We start from the raw sequence: 19664 nt of genomic DNA on the forward strand, positions 1-19664 counted from the left end.
GTCTCAAACTTCGGACCATGCTTCGGACCCGTACGCCTCCGTGGTCTGTCTGCTCTGTTAAACAAGCAACTTCCGCTTAACGTTCCTTTCAAAATAAAACGCTATTAAGTGCACTAGCCAGGCTAGTCCACTAGATGGCACTGAGCGTATGCAAACAATTTAAAAAAAATAACTAAAGGGGAATCACATTAATTAAAGACAGAACACCTGGTCTCTGCTCTTGTGAACAGAAGAACATCAATAAAAGAGTTTAGAACCTGGTCTCTGCTCTTGTGAACAGTAGAACATCAATAAAAGAGTTTAGAACCTGGTCTCTGCTCTTGTGAACAGTAGAACATCAATAAAAGAGTTTAGAACCTGGTCTCTGCTCTTGTGAACAGTAGAACATCAATAAAAGAGTTTATAAGCTGCCCCCGTGTTTCCCCTGCTCTTGTGAACAGAAGAAAATCAATAAAAGAGTTTAGAACCTGGTCTCTGCTGCTGCTGTTGAACAGAGAGTTTGTTGTGAGTGTGACCTCTGCTCAGTCTCAGCCTCAGCGCTTCCGGCCCGGCCCCGGGGGCGTGCTCTGCGTCCGTGAGGACTTAATGGGACTGGGTCCTGGACCTCAGTCAAACTCAGGACCATGACCAGCCTGGTGCGCAGGAGCGCGAGCAGCGGCTCGGTGAGCAGCAGCAGCGGCGGGAGTTGGGACACGCGGAGCGGGATCTTCACTGAGGACCTGCTCCACGCGCTGCCGCGCCTCCCTGAACTCGAGGACTTTCCGTGGAGTGCGCACGAGCTGCGGGAGCTGGTCCGGCGCGCGTGCGGCTGGGACGCGTTCACCGGAGACGCGGTGAAGCGGCTGTCCGCGCTGCTTAGAAACCCGCTGCTGCGAATAGCGCGTGAGGCGCAGAGACTGAGCGCGGTGCACCGGCAGTGCACGCGCTTGGAGGTGCAGAGCGCGGTGCGGATCGTTCTGAGCGCAGCGCTCGCCGAGCCGTGCGTAGCGGCAGCAGTGCGCGCGGTGTCTCTCCACTGTATGAGCGGCACGGCGCGCAGCTGCGGGCTCGTGCTCTCCGTGGGCCGCTTCTTCAGGTGGATGGTGGACACGCGCGTGTCCGTGCGGGTGCGTGAGTACGCAGCCGTGTACCTGACTGCGTGCACGGAGCGGCTCGTGGAGGAGGTGGTGGTGCGCGCGCTCCACTCCGAGCCCGGTCCCGTGAGCGCCTCGCGCCTGGACTCCGCCGTGGACCTGGACCCGGAGCTGTGGCCCCCGCTGCAGGTGCACGCGCAGCTGCTCAGCGGGAGGAACGCGCAAGGTCAGTGACGTCCCGAACATCTCTTTACACCGAACCAGGAGTTTTTGTTTCTGTTTTAAACTACATCATCATGAGTAAAAATTACCTCAGGGCTGAGCGCACGTGCACCTAAATATTCATGGATGTAACCAAACATTTGGCCTTGGTTTCACAGAGACAACCTGTTGGTCACTCATCACATCAGTCATAGACTCTGATATTAGCCACATATCTGTAGCAATGGGAACAGAATATTATTTCATATTAAGTTCAAATGATATCATAGTGGTAAGTGGTGCCTATGATTAATGTCTGCTTGTTGATGAAACACGACTCTGTTCCTCTGTGTGAATGTCATTGAGCCACAGAGCCATGAGAGAGGGCTGTGTGTTGTTAACCTTTGACCTCCAGCACACAGGGCGCTGCTTCACCTGAACTCCTCTGAGCCCTCTGTGTCTGCTCTTCAGCCGGACTCTGGTGTTACAGCCCACGTCACATCTTCACAGCACCTTTATATCTGTAAAAGTTCAAATAAACGAATGCTAAGTGACCTTCCTCCGCTCTGCCTTGGTGCCTTTGGGCCTGAGACATGTTGTTGTGTTAGCCAGGGCCAGGCGGGGCCGGTCTGTGAGAATCGCGCGGGAACCTTTTGTTTTTGAGCAGAGCGGCTCGGACTCACTCTGATCAGGAAATCCCTCAGACCAAGGCTGAACCGGGAGGTTTGGAAGAATGTCACGGCCTGTGTGCAGTTGTCCTCAAGAGTTTACATACCCTGGCAGAATTTAAATTTTTAGACAATTTTCAAAGAATATGAAGGATAACACAACACAAGGATAACATGATCAAAACTTTACATACCCCAGTTCTTAATCCTGTGTATTGCCTTTAACTTCAATGACAGCTTGGATTCTTTTGTGGTGGTTGTGGATGGGCCTCTTCATTTCCTCGGAGGGTAAAACTGTCGATCCAGTTCCTGTACATTCTTGGGCGGTCTTGCATGAACTGTATGGTCTGGGTGGCTCAATGATCTTGAGGTCAGGAGACTGAGATGGCCACTCCAGAACCTTACTTGTCCTGCTGTAGCCAATGAGAGGTCGACCTTGCCTTGTGCTTTGGATTGCTGTCATGTGGGAATGTTCAAGTGCGTCCCATGTGCAGCTTCCAGGCTGATGAGTGAGACTTTTCCTCCATTATTCTATAACAACATGCTGCATTCATCCTGAAATCAGTTTTCCTGTAGCTCACACATCCCCAGAACATCAGTGATCCACCCCCGTGTCTCACTGTAGGAATGGTGCACCCTTCATCACAGGCCTTGTCGACTCCTCCAAATGTAACGTTTATGGTTGTGGCCAAAAAGTTCCATTTTGGTTTCATCATTCCATATGACATTGTTTCAGAAATGCTGAGGCTTGTCTCTGTGCTGTTTGGTATATTGGAAGTGGATACTGGGGAAGTAATGGCTTTGTATTGCAGCTGAAGTTATTGCTTTGTTACTGAGTTGTTACTGAATAGAAGAGAAGCTTCGCACATCAATTACTCAAACGTTGACCTATCCTAATAAACTATTTCTGCAAGGTTGGCAGTGTGCGGGAAGTTTTATGTATTATGTTTACTGGAAGTTGTTACTGAAATGTTTGTTGGCCAACCTGACCGTGATTTGGTTTCAACAACTGCTGATTGATACTCTCAGTACTGTGGATATCTTTTTTTTATATCCCTTTCCCATTTTGTATAGTTCAACTACCTTTCTTGCAGATCCTCTTAGAATCCTTTTGCTTTCCTCATGACTCAGAAACCAGAAACATCAGTGCAGCTCTGGATGACAGATGCAAAGGTCTGTCAGGAGCGCAATAACTCACAGCTGTGTCAACTTGCGTGCATATTATCAGGACAAGATCACCAGGGTATGTAAAACCTGGGGGCCATTTTGGTAGTTTCTTTTTTCATTATGATTTAAAAAGAGTAAACTCAGTAGTTCTACCAACACTACCACTAACTATGAGTGAAAAAAAAAAAAATAGTATGGTATGGTATGTAAAACCTTTGTGCACAACTGTAAGTACAGTGAGAGGAAAAAGTGAGTACACCCTTTGGAATTTCTTACATTTCTGCCTAGATTGGTCATAAAATGTGGTCTGATCTTTATTAAACGAATGAGTAAACAGTGTCTGCGTAATACCACCCAAACAATATCATATTTTTATTGGCCACAACATGTAAACATAGACCAGACAGCGAGGATTCTGATTTTGTATACAGGGAATTTAGGCCTTTTAAAAAAAAATAATAATAAAAACTAAAATGAGCAAAAAAAAGGGAAACTTCCAATAATTCTGTTTCCACCCTAATATGTATGTTCACCTGCAGCGTCTCGCCTTAATTTGACTGAAAAAAGGAAAATAATTTCAAATGCATTTTTTTAAATAAAGCACTAAAGCCTAACTTTTCATCCCCAGCTCTGGTCGTATTCTCAGATTTATTACACTCATAATAACCTTCCCCTGGTGCTCCCTGTCGCTCACAATGTCCCGCTGTTATTGTGCCCTCACAGCCTCTGCATTGTACAGCCCTGTCCCGGGACCCCCCCTCTTTCTCTCTCTACGGGCCGGTCCCGGACAGAGGAGCGCGTGTGGGGGGCTCCCAGTGTAAGGGGCATGGGGGGCAGTGAATAGGGGCTTGTTCAGTTTGTAAACACTGCAGCCAATCAGCACAGCTCATTACCGGGGCACAAAGCTCAGTGTTGGGAGCCTCCATACCTGTGAAACGCCGCCTGTGTCGCGCCCGAGGGTCAATATTTATGGACCTGATGACTTCATTGGCTCAGTTGTTCATTCAGGGACTGATGCGGAGACTAAAGCCCCGTTTTGTTTCTGAAACTCGCACTCAGCAGAAAGTATTCAGCCGCAGAGAGAGAGGACGACTGTGTGAGGGCAGGCTGCGGCACAGCTTTGGGTTTTGTGCAAAGGAAACTCAAGTTGATTATTCGTGGTTCCGTAACTTTACGCACACTTATTAAGTAGCAATAATAGCAATAAGTAGCGCCTCCCACCCTCATAGAAGTTTTTCTTGTTGAGGCTCCAAAGGTTCTCAATAGGGTTGAGGTCAGGGGAGGATGGGGTCCACATCATGAGTTTCTCTCCTTTTATGCCCATAGCAGCCATGAATGAAGATGATTTTGAAAGCATGACTCCGCCCCCTCCTTGCTGACGTCACAGCCTTGTTGGGACATGGTGGCCATTCACCAACCATCCACTACTCCATCCATCTGACCATCCAGGGTTACATGGCACTCATCAGTGAACAAGACTGTTTGAAAATGAGTCTTCATGTATTTCTGAGCCCGTTGCAGCCATTTCTGTTCATGAGCTGCAATGAACAGTTTAGGGGAGGCCCAGATAGAAGGTTTATGCACAACTGCAGCCTCTGTAGGGTCCTACACCTTGATGTTCGGGAGACTCGAGAGGCACCAGCGTGTCTGCTGCTTTGTAGCCGCTGTTCTATTCATCTGATGTATTTGTCTGGCAGAAAGGTCGAAGGTTTTCACACCTAGACCAGGGCATTCAACTATTTCTCGCTTTTCATCAGCAGATAGATCCTTTTTCTTTCCCATATTGCTTGAAAATGATGGTCTGCTTAATAAAGTGGAACGGCCTTTTTCAGTGGTTTTTCCCTTAACTGGGGTTAACCTGGAAACTAATCATCCCAGGCGTCTGAGATTGATGTCAGTGATTCAAAGAGCCCTGAGACACAAAACCATCCTTTTTTTTTTTTTACCTTGACACTGAAATACAATTTGCATAATAATTTGGAATGTGGTGTAGATGAGACAGAGAAACTACTACACTTGTTTTCGTCTCATTGTTGTAACCCTTTTGGCACTTTTAGATTTGGGTAAAGCCAGGCAATGTGCTTGGTTCAGGTGGGGGGCAAGAGGTTAAATACGGAACTAAACTCTAAAATGGACAATGGTGAAAAACCTCCATATGGACCCTTGGCTTGACTTTATTTGTCAGTGATAAATATGTTTATAATCCGCCAGAAAACAGCTGAAAATAGTTTAAAATTGTGACTGTGTGCAAATGAGAGGTTATTATCTCCATCAGCAAATGTGTAACCATCTTCTTCTGTGTCGTAGGCGAGCTGTGTGCCCCCATCCTCCAAATCCCGCGGACTTCCCCGGACTCCACGGATGTGTACAATCAGATGGAGCTGCAGTGTCTGGAACAGACCCTAGGAGGCGCCACAGCAGGCAGCCTCCCCGAGCTCTGTAAGTGTTGACTTTTCGTAAACGCGTAACTCGAGCTGTTGAAAAGGGGAAACCAAAAGTCTGGACTCTCTTTGACTTCAGGCGACTTAGTGTCCCGGGCCATGCGCCTCCTGTTCAGACCACGCCCCTCCCCGTCGCCGTCAGCCAATCATGTGCCGATGTCGTGGAGCCCGGACGCTCTGCGCACTCTCTATTACTTTGTGTCCGCCCCTCAGGCTGACCCTGTGGAGAACCTGCCATCTCCGAACATGACCCTCAGTAAAGACAGGTGAGACCAGGGGCGACAAAAATGAATATCTTTTTATTTTTGGGGACTTTGTTGCTGCAAACATCTAATTTTGCATTCCTTTTTGCTCAAAAAGATCATTTCTCCTCATTAGTTTCTGAATTTTAACAATTTTCCCCAATATGTCTTTTTTTCCCCTATTTTTCCGCATTTGTTTTCTCCATTTTTAACGAATAATTATTCCCAAGTGTTTTCCCTATTTTTCACTGCCTTTTTTCTCTCAATTTTACCAATTCCCTATTTTTTTTCCTTTTTATTTATTTCTTTAATTTTCTCAAAATATTCTTTCTCCAGTATTTTTTCCCATTTTTTCCCTCAATTTTAATATTTTTCCCCCAATTTCCCCCCATTTTTCCCCCAATTGTTTTTGTCCTATTTTATTTATTTAACAATTTTTTCTCTATTTTACTTCCAAATTTCCCCAAAATGTTAATTATTTTTTCCTATTTTGTCTCTACCTTTCCTAAATTTCCTCTCAATTTCTTCATTATTTTTCTCCAATTCTTTTTCCAATTTTAACAATTTCCCCTACTTTCATCCCTCAATTTTGTAATATTTTTCTCTCAATCCCCCCCATTTTTATTCTCCATATTAATCCCCTTGTCCCTCCACATTTCCCCACATTACTTGAAATTTGGGATAACCTCGACATTGTAAATCTGCATATCTTCCAAAAAGCAATTCCGATATAATCTTGTAGACAACACATGCTCCACAAGACACATTTCCTTAGAACATAAAAAGAATGAGTGTTTGTGTTTCTGAATGTTGTGGTTCTGTCCAGGCCGGCCCCTCTGCTGCCTCCTCTGTCCGAGTGGATCCGCGTCTCCCTGGTTCATGCTGAGCACAGGCGCAGCTCTGCCGTGGCCCGGGACGATGTGAGACAGGCCTCCAGACTCCTGCTGCAGCTGGACTGTGAGCCCAGGCTGCTCAGGTAACAAGTACTTCAGTATCAGAAGGATGTTACAGTGACAGGACAAGACAGATCAACAAGTAATAGTCTTGGAAATGTAGTTGTTCACTTTCTAATACATTTCTTTTGTTTTTGTTTTTACGCCTCAAACGACTCCCTATCATATTTAAAAGCCAAAAAAAAAAAAACTGACTGTGTATAAAATTGAATGGCTATTTATCACATTGGGTCATGCTGTACGGTCGTACCATCTCTGCAGTATTATAACCTTGGCTCTCAGGCGCCGTTTGTTTTGGCCTGCATATCAGTATGACGCACAAGGAAGGTCACTCATCCCTCTTCATGTGGAAGCAAAGCCAGACTCTAATGGTCAGATTAGCTTTATGTCTTTAGGATGGGTAATTCACGACAACCTCTCAGACACATTTGTTTTCTCTCTAAAACAACTTTTTTGAATAGCCGACTGTACTGTTGACCTCATAAAGCGAGACCAACAGACCGAATTTCCATGTGTGTGTGCTGACTTACATTCAGGTGACGTGCTGTCATACACAATGTCGTTGTCAGGAGCTGCAGGATCTTGTCATGATGAGTCTCCTCTGTGGCTTGGGTCCATTAAAAGCCTTTTTTGTTGTTTGCTGGAGACGTTCAGCTGAGGCCTTTCCTCTACACTGCTGTTGCTTCCTCGATAGCGTCGCTAGCATCGGCTCGTCCGTTCTGGGCGTAGGGCATGGATCTATCAGGCGTAGGGCCACTTCCCATAGAGCAGGGGTCCTCAAACTACGATGATTTAATCCGGCCCCCAATTTGTAGAGCACAAACCGTATGTCAAAAAAAAAAGGAAGTCTATAGCCCATTCCTGTGCGGAGTTAGGATATTTTAACTAAATAACCAGTCACTAGGGAGCAATTTGAATAAATAGAAAATAATTCCACAGGTGTCCAGCAGAGGGCACTTACATAAGAGGTCAGAATAACACATTATAGCCCCGTGGTAAATTAAGCTTATCACCACAGAGTGTGGAGAGAATGAATAATGACTACAGTACTTTGAGAAACTTGTGACACAGGCTTGTAAAGCACAATACAAGTGTAAGAAGTTATTACTTTGGTCACATTACATAATGAACAAATGGAAATTAAAACAAAGTGTGAAGACTTGATCACTATTTTTGCAAACCACTACAGTGAAACAAATATGTGCCTGAATCAAGTGTTGATCTTGTGGATATAGTGGTGGGGAGGACTGTGCCAGGCGAGTAATCTCTACTTCACAATGAGGCATTTGGGTCTGGGTCATACAATGCTATGTTAGAGCCACCCCGGTCCGGCCCCCCATCAAAGTCAGGAACAATAATGTGGCCCCCAGAGAAAAAAGTCTGAGGAACCCTGCCATAGAGCCTACCTCTACAGCAACTAGCAACACAATGACAACTAGCAACATTATCCCAACACACACACATGTGACCAGAGGGAAAGAAGAACGCACACACGGTCATTAGTGCCATGGACAATGACTACGTTATATTATCCGTAACCTGCACACACAGCTTACGACCACAAACAAAACGCAAACAAATCCAATCCACTGAACACACCACGTTAGCTTACCACGTTAGCATACAGCACAACAATGGCCTCATCAAAAAGCAAACAGACACGATGGCACAGCGGCCACCAGCGAAAATAAACAAACTTTCCCTCACCCGTCTGTCTTTGCGGGCCTTTTGCTCAGCAAACTTGTTCACTGTTGTGATCAAATCCAGTTTCGTCGCTCAGTTCTTTTTTAATGTTTTGAGTTATGCAAATCCGCGCTACATCCTTCTGTCTTAAAACACGCTCTGAAACGTAATGGTCAGCAGGGGGCGCTGTGCATGCTTACAGCCAATGGAAAAGTGGAAAGGAGATCCGCACAGCTGTAAATGCTCACCAGTTTTTACTGTTCACACCGGAATGCTTACAGCCAGGGCGCACTGGAAAAGTTAGCCTGGAAAGTTAGCCTGGAAAGTTAGCCTGCAAACATTCACTGGTTTCACGCAGAAAAACAAACTTATGCAGGAGCGGCCTCTGTCAGACACCCACGGGGAAGCATAATAATGAAGCCACACACACACAATGTCACGCCCCCCATCATGATCTCAACTAAAAGATTCTGCAAAAAAACGAAAATCACCAATTTTCAAAAAATAACCTTGTTTCTCCATTTGCCGACTTGTGTCCCTGGAATCCGTGACGGGGCACAGATGTACATGTGACCCTTTATCTGCTCCACACGCTGAAAGTCGTTCATCCACATAAATATTTCCACCACTTTGCCTTGTCTGTTTTTTGTTTGGCCCATTCTCTTTCCAATTGGGTCATGTTGTCGTGGATCTTACCAGGCTTTGGCAACCAGTCTGGATATCTAGAGTCTGATTTGCACAAGAGTCTGATTTGCACAAGCCCCAAAAGTCCTTCTTCTTCTTCTTCCTCTAAAGGCGGACTGCTAGACAAACTAAAGCACATGTCGCCACCTACTGCATCATGCTTAGTCCCTTCGCGTTGGAACATGACTCAAGTCATAGACACGTATGCAAAATGTGCACTTGTTTGACTGGCTATACACCCCATGATGCTTTGAGGTGATCTATTTTTAGCTCCTGTGAAAGACACTATTAGCAGAGATTTACATGAGGGAGAGTGCACTCGAGAATGCCCCCACATTTGTCATCCTGACCTGTTTTGGTGGTCAGTGTTGTGTTCAGTGAGAACTGCATAGCAACAGTTGTTTCCTGGCACTGCTTAGAGAAAAAAACATTGCATATTGCATTTTATTTGGAAACATTAAGAACGCATTAACATGAGTCAAATCCTTTGCATTGCACTACATTACGGCTTGTTAAACTAATGTAAAGAGGGGCAGTGAAATGAATGTAAAAAAGGAAATAGTTCTCGCTCTGCGTTAACCGGTAAACGTAGCCCCACAGCGCCTCCTGTCAGTGGATTCCACAGCAGTTTAGGCCGGTTCATCCTAAAGGCACTCGAAACATAAACCAGGACTAAATCAACCCAGCTATTCTGTGTGTCCTGCAGCTGTGACTCCTCTGTCTCCTCATGGCGCTCCCTGGACGCCGCCTCGGCCCTGGAGCGCTTCAGCTCAGACCTGGGCTTCAGGATGCTCCGCTCGGGCCGGCCCGATCTGCTGCCGCAGGCCTCTGCTCTGCTGGGAGAGAAGGGCCTGGACGCGATGGACGAGAGGGTGAGACAGAGGACCTCGTCACTGATAAACAGTTGTAGTTGTGTGTCATTTAAAGCCTGTGTTGGTTTCAGGGGATGACGGCTCTGATGTACGCCTCTGCAGCCGGGGACGAGGCTCTGGTACAAGTTCTGGTCCAGGCCGGAGCTCTGCTGGACCTGCAGGTAACGCTGCTCCTCACAGGAACCTACACACCTATACAGTTTTAGACTCTGAGTAACACATAAATGCTTAACAATTGAATTGGAATAAAATCTCTTCGTGTGAGTCAGACCTCACTGGTTTGTTGGTTGCTGTTGCAGATTCCCGGGAGCTCGGCGAGACACCCGTCGGTCTCTGCAGGGTCCCGACACTGGACGGCTCTGACTCTGGCCGTGCTGCACTCACACCTCTCTGTGGCTCAGGTCAGGGCTCATCTGTTACACCACAAAAACTCGATGTATCGTATAAACCACACACTGGGTTGGCAAGTTTATGGATCGTGGACCTTTTTTAGCGCAACCAGAGCTGGGTACTGTTTTTTTGTTGTTACCAACACCAGTACGATACTTGGTTTTGATACAAATACCTATAATAAAATATTTGTCATCTAGAACCAGAAAACAGAGCAATAGTGTGTGCAAGATCTGCAATATTTTACAATATATACTCCAATGTCAGGAAATATGTGAGAAAGGGGGAATAATTTGGGGGATTTTTTGGGGGGAATAAATTAAACATTTCTTCTAATTTGTAGCAAGAAAAAAATTGGGGAAATGGGGAACATATTAGTTGTTAAATGAAAAAAGAAATTGGGAGAAAAAAAGGGAAAACACAAAATTGTGGCAAAAATAAGAAAAAAAAATGGGGTTAGCAGAGCAAATTCTTTTTGAAAAAATGTAAAAGAAAAAAACAAAACAAACAATTGGGCAGAAATGGAGAAATGGAGCCTGAATTTAGGTCACTATGTTCCCCTACTGCCCTGCACTACTGCACAGTGGAGCCGTCGAATAGCCATGGCGTACAGAAGGGCCAGCACCGGCTCTGCCTGCTTATAATCGTACCTAAACTTTTAATCATGGAGTAAATATTTATTGACTAGGTTCAGGAGCAGGACCACGCCATGACCACCCACTCTTGCATTCACCTAACCACGCCTCTTTGTTTGAAACTGTTTTACTCCACACAAAGTCTCGATGCACTTTGTTGTGGCGTGTTGCTGTAGTATTTAGAACACTCTTTGGTGTAATTCTATTTGTTCAAAACCATGTTGGGCCTGACTCACCTCACTTATGAACGGACTTGTGAACCTGAGTTTTGAATGTGTCTGATACAGCTGTTGTTGGAGGCCGGGGCGGATGTGGAGGCGCAGGTGTCGGGGGGTCAGGGCTGTCCCACGGAGACGCCCCTGCAGCTGGCGTCCTCCGCAGGTAACACCAACACCCTGCGATAAACACGACAGAGAGAGAGAGAGCGTCCTGACGGTGTCTCTCCCCTAGGGGACTACGAGATGGTGAGCCTGCTGCTGTCCTACGGAGCCGACCCCCTGCTCCCAGTGCATCATGGGAGCTCTCTGTCGGAGGATATGAACTGCTTCAGCTGTGCCGCGGCGCACGGGCACAGGTCAGACTGGCAAAGACTAGTCACACACTAGGATTTAGAGACAGGTTTAATCATCCTCAATGGTTAATCCGCTTTCACACAGCGCAGTGACTTTCCAAGCCAGCAGGGGGCAATGTGGCAATGTTGGATAGAAACCATCAAGTTATAGCCTCTATGTCCTAATCCTAGTTTCTTTGCGGCACAGTGGCTTATGGGATGGCACATAGCTCCTAATCGCCGGTTAGTTAGCACCAGAGGTCACTATGCTAAAGTAGCTATGATAGTTAGCATACAGGCTCCTTTCCCTAACTCCTTCCTAACTGACAGCCCAATTCGGAGGCTTCTTATCATGGCGGACGCTGACTCACATCCGGTTTGGCGTTAGACCTCTTGCCAATTTACTGCTTTCGGATGGGACAACAGAGGCGAACCTCAAGATTAAATTTTGATATTGACGGCGCCCCTCCCTGGAGATTTTGAGGATATTTGTGTTGTTTTGGTTTCACCAGTTGTTTGGGTAATGTTTAAACTTTGTAACATTGCGACGTTAGCGTTACTTCTACACCTAAATGAATTGAATCTGCACATTACCCGCCTGATTTTCAATACCCTGCCCCTAGATACAAGTTTATTTTCATGTCTCGTATGCTACTTGATTAATTGCTAATGGTCAAATATTACTCCCATACAAATAAAAGTTGCTCAATCAATTTTTTTTAACTTAAAAGTACTATTCAAAGAAAAACAAGTCTTTTTGAATAAGTGTAATGAATGAAACTTTCATGAAGATTACACCCAAATTTAGTCACCAGAGCCAGTTTGTTTTCATGAGCACGCCCAAAACATCTGGTGAAAATCACGGAAAGAAACAATAACAGCGATCCTCCCTATTAAGCCTGAGCAAATGGCGCCATTAATACAAAAATAATCTTGAAGCTCTGATCAGAGGGCGAGGAGAGCAGCCGCTTATGGGAAAAGTCACAATGACACTTCTGCTTTTTGTGGCATGATCTTTCTGTCAAAAACTTAGTATGACCTGTCAACTTTCATCCCAATTTCCAATAGTTCCAATACTTTTTATTATGAAACTGACTAAAACCTTTTGAGTTTTTGTCGACTAAAACCATCACATTTAGAAATGACTAAAATATGACTTGACCTAAAAGCATTTTCATCCAAAAAACCACCTCGACTGAAACTAAGAGGGCCGCCAAAAACAACACTGCATGTTTCCATCTCCGACAAAAGTCCACATTCCCATTTGTCATAAACAATATCAACCTCCACGCACTGAACTGTCTGAAATCATCCATGTTACATCATCTCTGACAGGAACATCGTGCGGAGGCTGGTGCTGCAGCCCGAGCCCTGCAGAGAGGACGTCCTGTCGCTGGAGGAGATCCTGGCTGAGGGGGTGGACCAGGGGCACCCGTGGGAGCAAGGCACCACCCGGAGGGGGACCCTCCGCGTGTGCAAGGCCCGGCTCAAGGCCCTGCAGCAGGCCTTGTACTACAGCGCGGAGCATGGGTACCTGGAGGTCACGCTGGACATCAGAGAGATGGGTGAGAACTGGAGGACATTTGCTCATACACTCATGTAGAGTATTATGGGATTAGTTTCATTGCATCGTCTTGGTTTGTGAAGTGTAATTCCCCGTGTGTCCTGCAGGGGTGGCGTGGAGCGCACACAGCTGGCTTCAGTCCGTGGTCAGGGCCCACGAGCAGAACAGAGACGAGGTCCTCATCTCTCTGCTGCAGGACTTCGGCTCCATCTGTTCAGAAAACTACAGCCCTGAGTTTGTCCTGACAGGCGTCCCTCTGCTGTTCACGCTCCTACACTCCACCAAGGTTCGTATGTGCAGACAGGAAACAGTGCCACTCGGAGAGTACGCTGAAGCCATTTTAGAAGAGTTTTGTCTCCAATAAAGTTAATATTATTTCTATCATTTTTCATGTTACAATGTTGTCCCCTCATCAAAAACAGACCTGGAGTCATGTTTCGAGCCATTCCCTTGTGTTTGAGCCATCTTCTCTGGGACTGTTCTAAGAGCCACAGGGCCAGCTTCTACATTGCTCCTTCTGTGTTAACCCGAGCTCCTCCTGCAAATGGAAGTTACCACACAGCAAGTTTTCTGTGAAGTAACTCCCTTCAGAGTTAAACTTTAGGTTAGACACAATGAGTGACAGTAACATTGTGCTCATTGTTTTCAGTATAAAGGCTTAGGCCTCATTGCCCTTAAGTCTGTCACAGACCAACAGGTGAAGAAGGAAGTCATGGAGATTCTGTTTTAGACAAAACTTCTGCTGGATGGAAGAAGTAAACACGTGAAAATGAAATTGAAAATTGAAATTGAAAATGTGTGTTTATATTATAAGAAATATTCCTTAATTTCAAAATAAAATAAAATCTATAAACAGAACACCACTTCTATCCAAAGTAGTCATGTGTGTCGCAGTTCCTCTGAGTCGTGGTGGGTCCTGGTGGACCGTGACAGATGTGGACAGGACTACTTTTACTATGGTGAAAATAGTTACTATAGTAACTGTTGAAGAAATGAACCTCATGAGCTTCTTCTGTAACATGGGCCTGTCCATCCGTCCTGCACCTGCACCATGACTCAGAGGAACTGGGAAACACAAGACTCTAGAGCAGATACTGTTTACATGTTTTATAAAGTAAGAGTAATTGAGTTTTAATTTAATACTTACTAATTTTGCTACCATTAATCCATCAGCAGAAGTCTGAAGTTCTGTCTAAAGCAGAATCTCCACGACTTCCTTCCTCACCAGTCTGTGACTGAAGAGCAATCAGCCTCAGCCTTTTCATTGAAACCGAAGAGCACATTGTGTTTAGTGTCATGTTACTGTCACTCATGGAGTCTGACCTGGTAAACTCTGAAGAGGGTCACTTCACAGTCACTCAGAGAAGTGTGGATTCATGTTTACACACAGGGTGTTAAAATTAATTTGCTGTGCAGGTTTTCTTATATTGCAAACTCTTGCAAAGCTCCTCCTTCCATTGATGAGCACCTTCAGAGAAAAACAACCACTGAAACTGAAAAAAATCACTGTTGTGCAGGAGCATGTGGCGTTGGGGTTTGAGCCAATTACAGATTACCGTCAGAGCTTGTTCTGTGGTTGTTGATTGCGGCTGTGAATTGCTCTACATTTGCATAGAATTTAATTCATTTAAACACAGCACTCTCCTGCACATTATCAGCCTGCTCATGGAAACCCACTCTCATCCAGGTTAAGAATCTACTTAAAATTATTTTATTGAGACTTTAATGTCCCCAAAACCAATTTTTCTATTGCTTATCTTTCTGAACTTGATCCCATGTTGTGTGAATGTTGACTACTTTCATGAGACATTTATTTCTATCAGTCAGGATAACGTTACAGACTGTGAAGTAGAAACTTGAATGTACAGAGCATGCTGCCTCTTCATTTTTCTATTCCCCTTCTTTACGTGTGTGGACAGGACTACGTGCTCCTGCAGCGCGTGGCCTCAGTGCTGAGTCAGTGCTATGGAGCTGCTGCTGTCCCGCCTGTGCCTGCTCTGGACACCGCTCTGTCCACTCAGCTCGGTAACTCGTACACCCCCCGCTCCAGCAAACACTGTCTCTGTCACTGACACAAACAAATGAACAGATCAATGACAGCGCGTGTCTCTTCCTGTTACAGACGTGCACTTCCTGAACAATCCGGAAATGTCCGACGTGACGTTTATGATCGAGGGCCGGCCGTTCTTTGCTCACAGAGTTCTGCTCATCTCGGCCTCAGACAGGTGCGACGCTTTTAAGATATTGTTCTATTTTCTTACATTCTTCTTTACGAGCTTCTCATTCTTTCTCTTGCGGTGAACATTTTGGTGATTGGGTGAAAAGTGCGGAAAATATATATTTTTTTGTGCTGTTAAATTGTGATCCTTAAGCCCGAGAAGTAGCATACAAGACATCCATCCATTTTCTTCCGCTTTATCCGGGGCTGGGTCACGGGGGCAGCAGTCTCAGCAGAGATGCCCAGACTTCCCGGTCCACACACACCTCCCTTAGCTGTTCTGGGGGACCCCGAGGCGACACCAGGCCAGCTCGGAGACATAGTCCCACCAGCGTGTCCTGGGCCTTCCACGAGGCCTCTTCCCAATAGGACATGCCTGGAGCACCTCCACCGACCAGGAGGCATCCGGAACAGATGCCCTAGCCACCTCAGCTGGCCCCTTTCGACGTGAAGGAGCAGCGACTCTACTCGGAGCTCCTCTCGGGTAACTGAGCTTCTCACCCGATCTCGAAGAGTGCGCCCAGCCACCCTGCAAAGGAAACTCATTTCGGGCCGCTTGTATCCGCGATCTTGTCCTTTCGGTCATGACCCAAAACTCATGACCATAGGTGAGGGTGGGAACGTAGATCGATCGGTAAATCAAGAGCTTTGCCCCGACTCACCACGACAGACCGATACAGCGACCGCATCACTGCTGACGCCGCACCGATCCGTCTGTCGATCTCACGCTCCATCCGTCCCTCACTCGTGAACAAGACCCCGAGATACTTGAACTCCTCCACTTGAGGCAAGGACTCCCCACCGACCTGAAGAGGGGAAGCCACCTTTTTCCGGTGGAGAACCATGGCCTCAGATTTGGAGGTGCTGATCCTCATCCCGGCCGCTACACACTCGGCTGCAAACCGCCCCAGAGCGCACTGGAGGTCCTGGTTCGTTGAAGCCATCAGAACAACATCATCCGCAAACAGCAGAGATGAGATCCTGAGGCTCCCAAACCGGACACCCTCCGGCCCCTGGCTGAACCTAGAAATTCTGTCCATAAAGGTAATGAACAGAACCGGTGACAAAGGGCAGCCCTGACCAACACGCACCGGGAACAGGTCTGACTTACTGCTGGTTTTGCGAACCAAGCTCCTGCTGGGTCATACAGGGGACAGACAGCCTTTAGCAGAGGGCCCTGGACCCCATACTCCCGGAGCACCCCCCACAGGGCACCACGAGCGACACAGTCGAACGCCTTCTCCAGATCCACAAAACACATGTGGACTGGTTGGGCGAACTCCCATGAACCCTCGAGCACCTGATGAAGAGTATAGAGCTGGTCCAGTGTGCCATACAAGACATTATGTTTAGCAAAACTGTGAACAAGTCAAGTTGCCTGACTATACGCTGCAAAACATATGAATAAGTTAAATGAATGAAATCAACACTTCACTGATAAACAACTATGACGGGCAGATCAGACATAAATAAGAGAGTTGTGTTGTGTGCGGCAGGTTTGCAGAGCTGCTGAGCGAGTCGCCCGACAGCATCGTCCACATCGGTCACATGACCTACTGCACTTTCCAGGTCAGACGCTCGCCCGTGTCCGTTTGTGAATCCTGTGAACGGAGATTTGACTGACGGGTGTGTTGTGCTCCTCAGCTCATGATGAAGTTTCTATACTGTGGGGGGACGCAAGGAGTCACTCTGTCTCACGCCGACGCTCTCAAGGTAAACTCTTTAAAAAAATACACAAACCGTTGGGGGAGATGGAGAGGCCGTGGAGGGTGATGTGTCTGCTGCTGCGGTGGGTGGTTGATTTGAGCGGTGGTGCGTTGTGTGTTTTCCAGTTGCTGCCGGTGAGCGCGTTCTTCCGGCTGCGCGCTCTGCAGAGGAGCTGCGAGGCCGCTCTGTCCCAGAGTCTGAGCGTGGACAACGCCGTGTCCCTCTACAGGACGGCCAAGGTCATTACAACACCTCACATTACAGGCGTCGCCCCTCAAGGTCTGCGGGGAATTGAGTGTAAAAATGTGAACATTTACATAATAAGAATTTGCCCCAATGCAGTTAGATCAATCATGTATTTAAAGCAGTACTAAGAAACTCTTGCCCCTAGAGGCCATAAGCGCAACTGCAGGTGTCACAGCAAGTCGCGATTTTTTTGCTTATCAATTTTCCGTGAGAGTTAACACTACACTGACAGAAAAGACAAAGGGACAGAGGGATATTGCACATCCAATTACACAATGGAGATCATTTTTTTCACTCAAACTTGGCTGTAAATGCTGTTTAAAGTGACGTTAGCCTGCAGTTAGCTTTTTGCCCGTTATTCCATTGGTGTGTATTGGTTGCTCCGGTCCGGTGGCAGTCAAGTTGCAATTGTGGTTTTCTGGCACCAGGGGGAGATGAAAGACCCCATTAACACTTGTATTACCCCCAGAGGGACTACGGGAAGGATTGATTAAGGTGAACAAGTTACTTGGTACTGCTTTAACATGACCTGACCAAAACAAAACTGCAAGAACGTGGTCACATGGCATTATTATGTGGAAAAGACGAATTAAAACGATCGATTTAGGTTTTTAAGTAAACCCAGCCCTAGTTGAAGGTAACTGGAAATAACAAAAAATAACAAAATAACAAAGTGAATAAATAAAGTGATCGTAAGAGGCCTCATCTCTCTGCTCCTTTTCATTTAAACTGCTTTGACTGTTTTGTTGTATATGTTAGTGTCACTTTTGAATGAAATAGGTGACTAAAATGTTTAAAATTAAATAAAACATATCGAGCGGTTGGTCACGGTGTGTCTGATCCACCTCTTCACAATTTGGTGTAAAAATATATAAAGATATATATATATATATATATATATATATATATATATATATATATATATATATATATATATAAAGAATATAAAGATGATATAAATTATGATTAAAAGACTTGAGGCTGCAGTTTGCCCCACTTCTGATCCAGAACATATTCAGCTGCAATTTCATCTGAAACTAAATATATTTTTCCATTTCTCTTTCCTCTGTTTGATAAAATGAAATGCGCCAATGTCTGATTGAAATGACTCGCACTTCGATTGCTTCGATTGCAAATTTGACTCAAAAGTTTTAGTACGAGTCAAAGTAAAAGTCCAGTTACAAAAACAACAAAGAGTTCTACTTCCTCAGCCTGAGATGCTTGTGTTTCTTTTGCAGCTGAACATGGCGTCGTCGCTCCTCGCCTTCTGTGAGGGCTTCTTCCTCCAGAACCTGTCGTCTCTGCTGCGGCGCGAGGACTTCCACCGCCTGCTGCTGGGCGGCTGTGGCCCGCGGGACACGTGCCCGGGGACGCCGCTTCCCTCTGGGGCAGGGCTCGACCGGGACCAGGACCGGGGCCCCACGTCCGGACTCCTGACGGACCTGGAGACCGCACTCAAAGACAGAATGGTGGCCCTCTACCCGTCCTGTCGGGGCTAGAGCTGAAGGCTTTTAACCGTTTAAATTATGAGAATATTTAAGTTTTGCAACGCACGCTGATCAGGCAAAACATTACGACCACAGGACTCAACGGAGGCTGAGTCCAGATCTGTAGGAATCAGGCTTTCCCCAGATTCCTTCCAAAAAAAACCAAAAAACGATATCACTTTTGGCGCCAGGACTTTCCCCCAAAAAACATTCTGAATTTCTAGGTGAACAGCATTTGTTTCATATCAACAGGAAACAACTGCTGTAGGCATTAAAGGAACAGGCCACCGTTCTTCCATACTGTGATATGTTCTTACCTGAGTTTAGACGAGTTGATGTGTACCTGTCTGGTCTTTGTGCGTGCACGTGGAAGAGCGATAGCTTCCAACTTCACCCCTGTTTGGAGCTATAGGAATACATTGGGAGAGGCCAAATGCTAAACAACTTTGGTCGTGTTGCATGACTGAGGGCACGCACAAAGACAAGACAGGTACACATCAACTCATCTAAGCTCAGGTAAGAACATATCTCAGTATGGAAAAACAGTGGCCTGCTCCTTTAAAGAAATACTGCAAGTCCTCTTTCATTTGATTCATACATTGATTCATTTTATGTGTAAACCTGAAGAATATATCAAATATATGGGTTCATTTTGTGGACATATTAGAGAAAAAAAGAATAAAGGTGGATTATGGATATGTTGTTTAGACTTGCTCAGTCTGAACTAGGCTTAACTGAGAAAAAAGAAACTCAGAAAAATCCTTTGTATAAAAAAAAACTGAGGCAAAACATAGTTAAAGCCACACTGTGTAACATTTCACTCAATGAATACAATAAAATACAAGGTTAGATCCTAGAAATAAAAAGGAGAAGCTCCTGACGT

The 19664-nt window shown here is 45.9% G+C and overlaps 1 protein-coding gene across 1 annotated transcript; it reads left to right on the forward strand.

Moving 5' to 3' along the window:
- Nucleotides 1-526: 526 nt before the first annotated feature.
- LOC306961929 (ankyrin repeat and BTB/POZ domain-containing protein 2-like) lies at nucleotides 527-19082 on the forward strand. Its single transcript, XM_079554896.1, has 17 exons — nucleotides 527-1299; nucleotides 5417-5548; nucleotides 5630-5816; nucleotides 6619-6768; nucleotides 9819-9984; nucleotides 10056-10145; nucleotides 10284-10385; nucleotides 11297-11390; nucleotides 11460-11583; nucleotides 12895-13124; nucleotides 13231-13409; nucleotides 15043-15148; nucleotides 15246-15348; nucleotides 16838-16910; nucleotides 16986-17054; nucleotides 17174-17287; nucleotides 18533-19082. The coding sequence occupies exons 1-17, from the start codon at nucleotides 624-626 to the stop codon at nucleotides 18791-18793; spliced, it is 2856 nt and encodes a 951-aa protein (XP_079411022.1). The 5' UTR covers nucleotides 527-623; the 3' UTR covers nucleotides 18794-19082.
- Nucleotides 19083-19664: the final 582 nt, after the last annotated feature.

Source organism: Gobius niger (assembly GCF_951799975.1).
Source record: "Gobius niger genome assembly, chromosome: 4".
Taxonomy (NCBI): Eukaryota; Metazoa; Chordata; class Actinopteri; order Gobiiformes; family Gobiidae; genus Gobius; species Gobius niger.

What these genes read in the sequence shown, in the direction of transcription:
- LOC306961929 (XM_079554896.1), top strand. Translation starts at nt 624, where the DNA reads ATGACCAGCCTGGTGCGCAGGAGCGCGAGCAGCGGCTCGGTGAGCAGC. An exon ending in CAGCGGGAGGAACGCGCAAG is followed by an intron (nt 1,300 to 5,416) that starts GTCAGTGACGTC and finishes TCTGTGTCGTAG; the next exon opens with GCGAGCTGTGTGCCCCCATC. An exon ending in GAGCTCTGCTGGACCTGCAG is followed by an intron (nt 10,146 to 10,283) that starts GTAACGCTGCTC and finishes TTGCTGTTGCAG; the next exon opens with ATTCCCGGGAGCTCGGCGAG.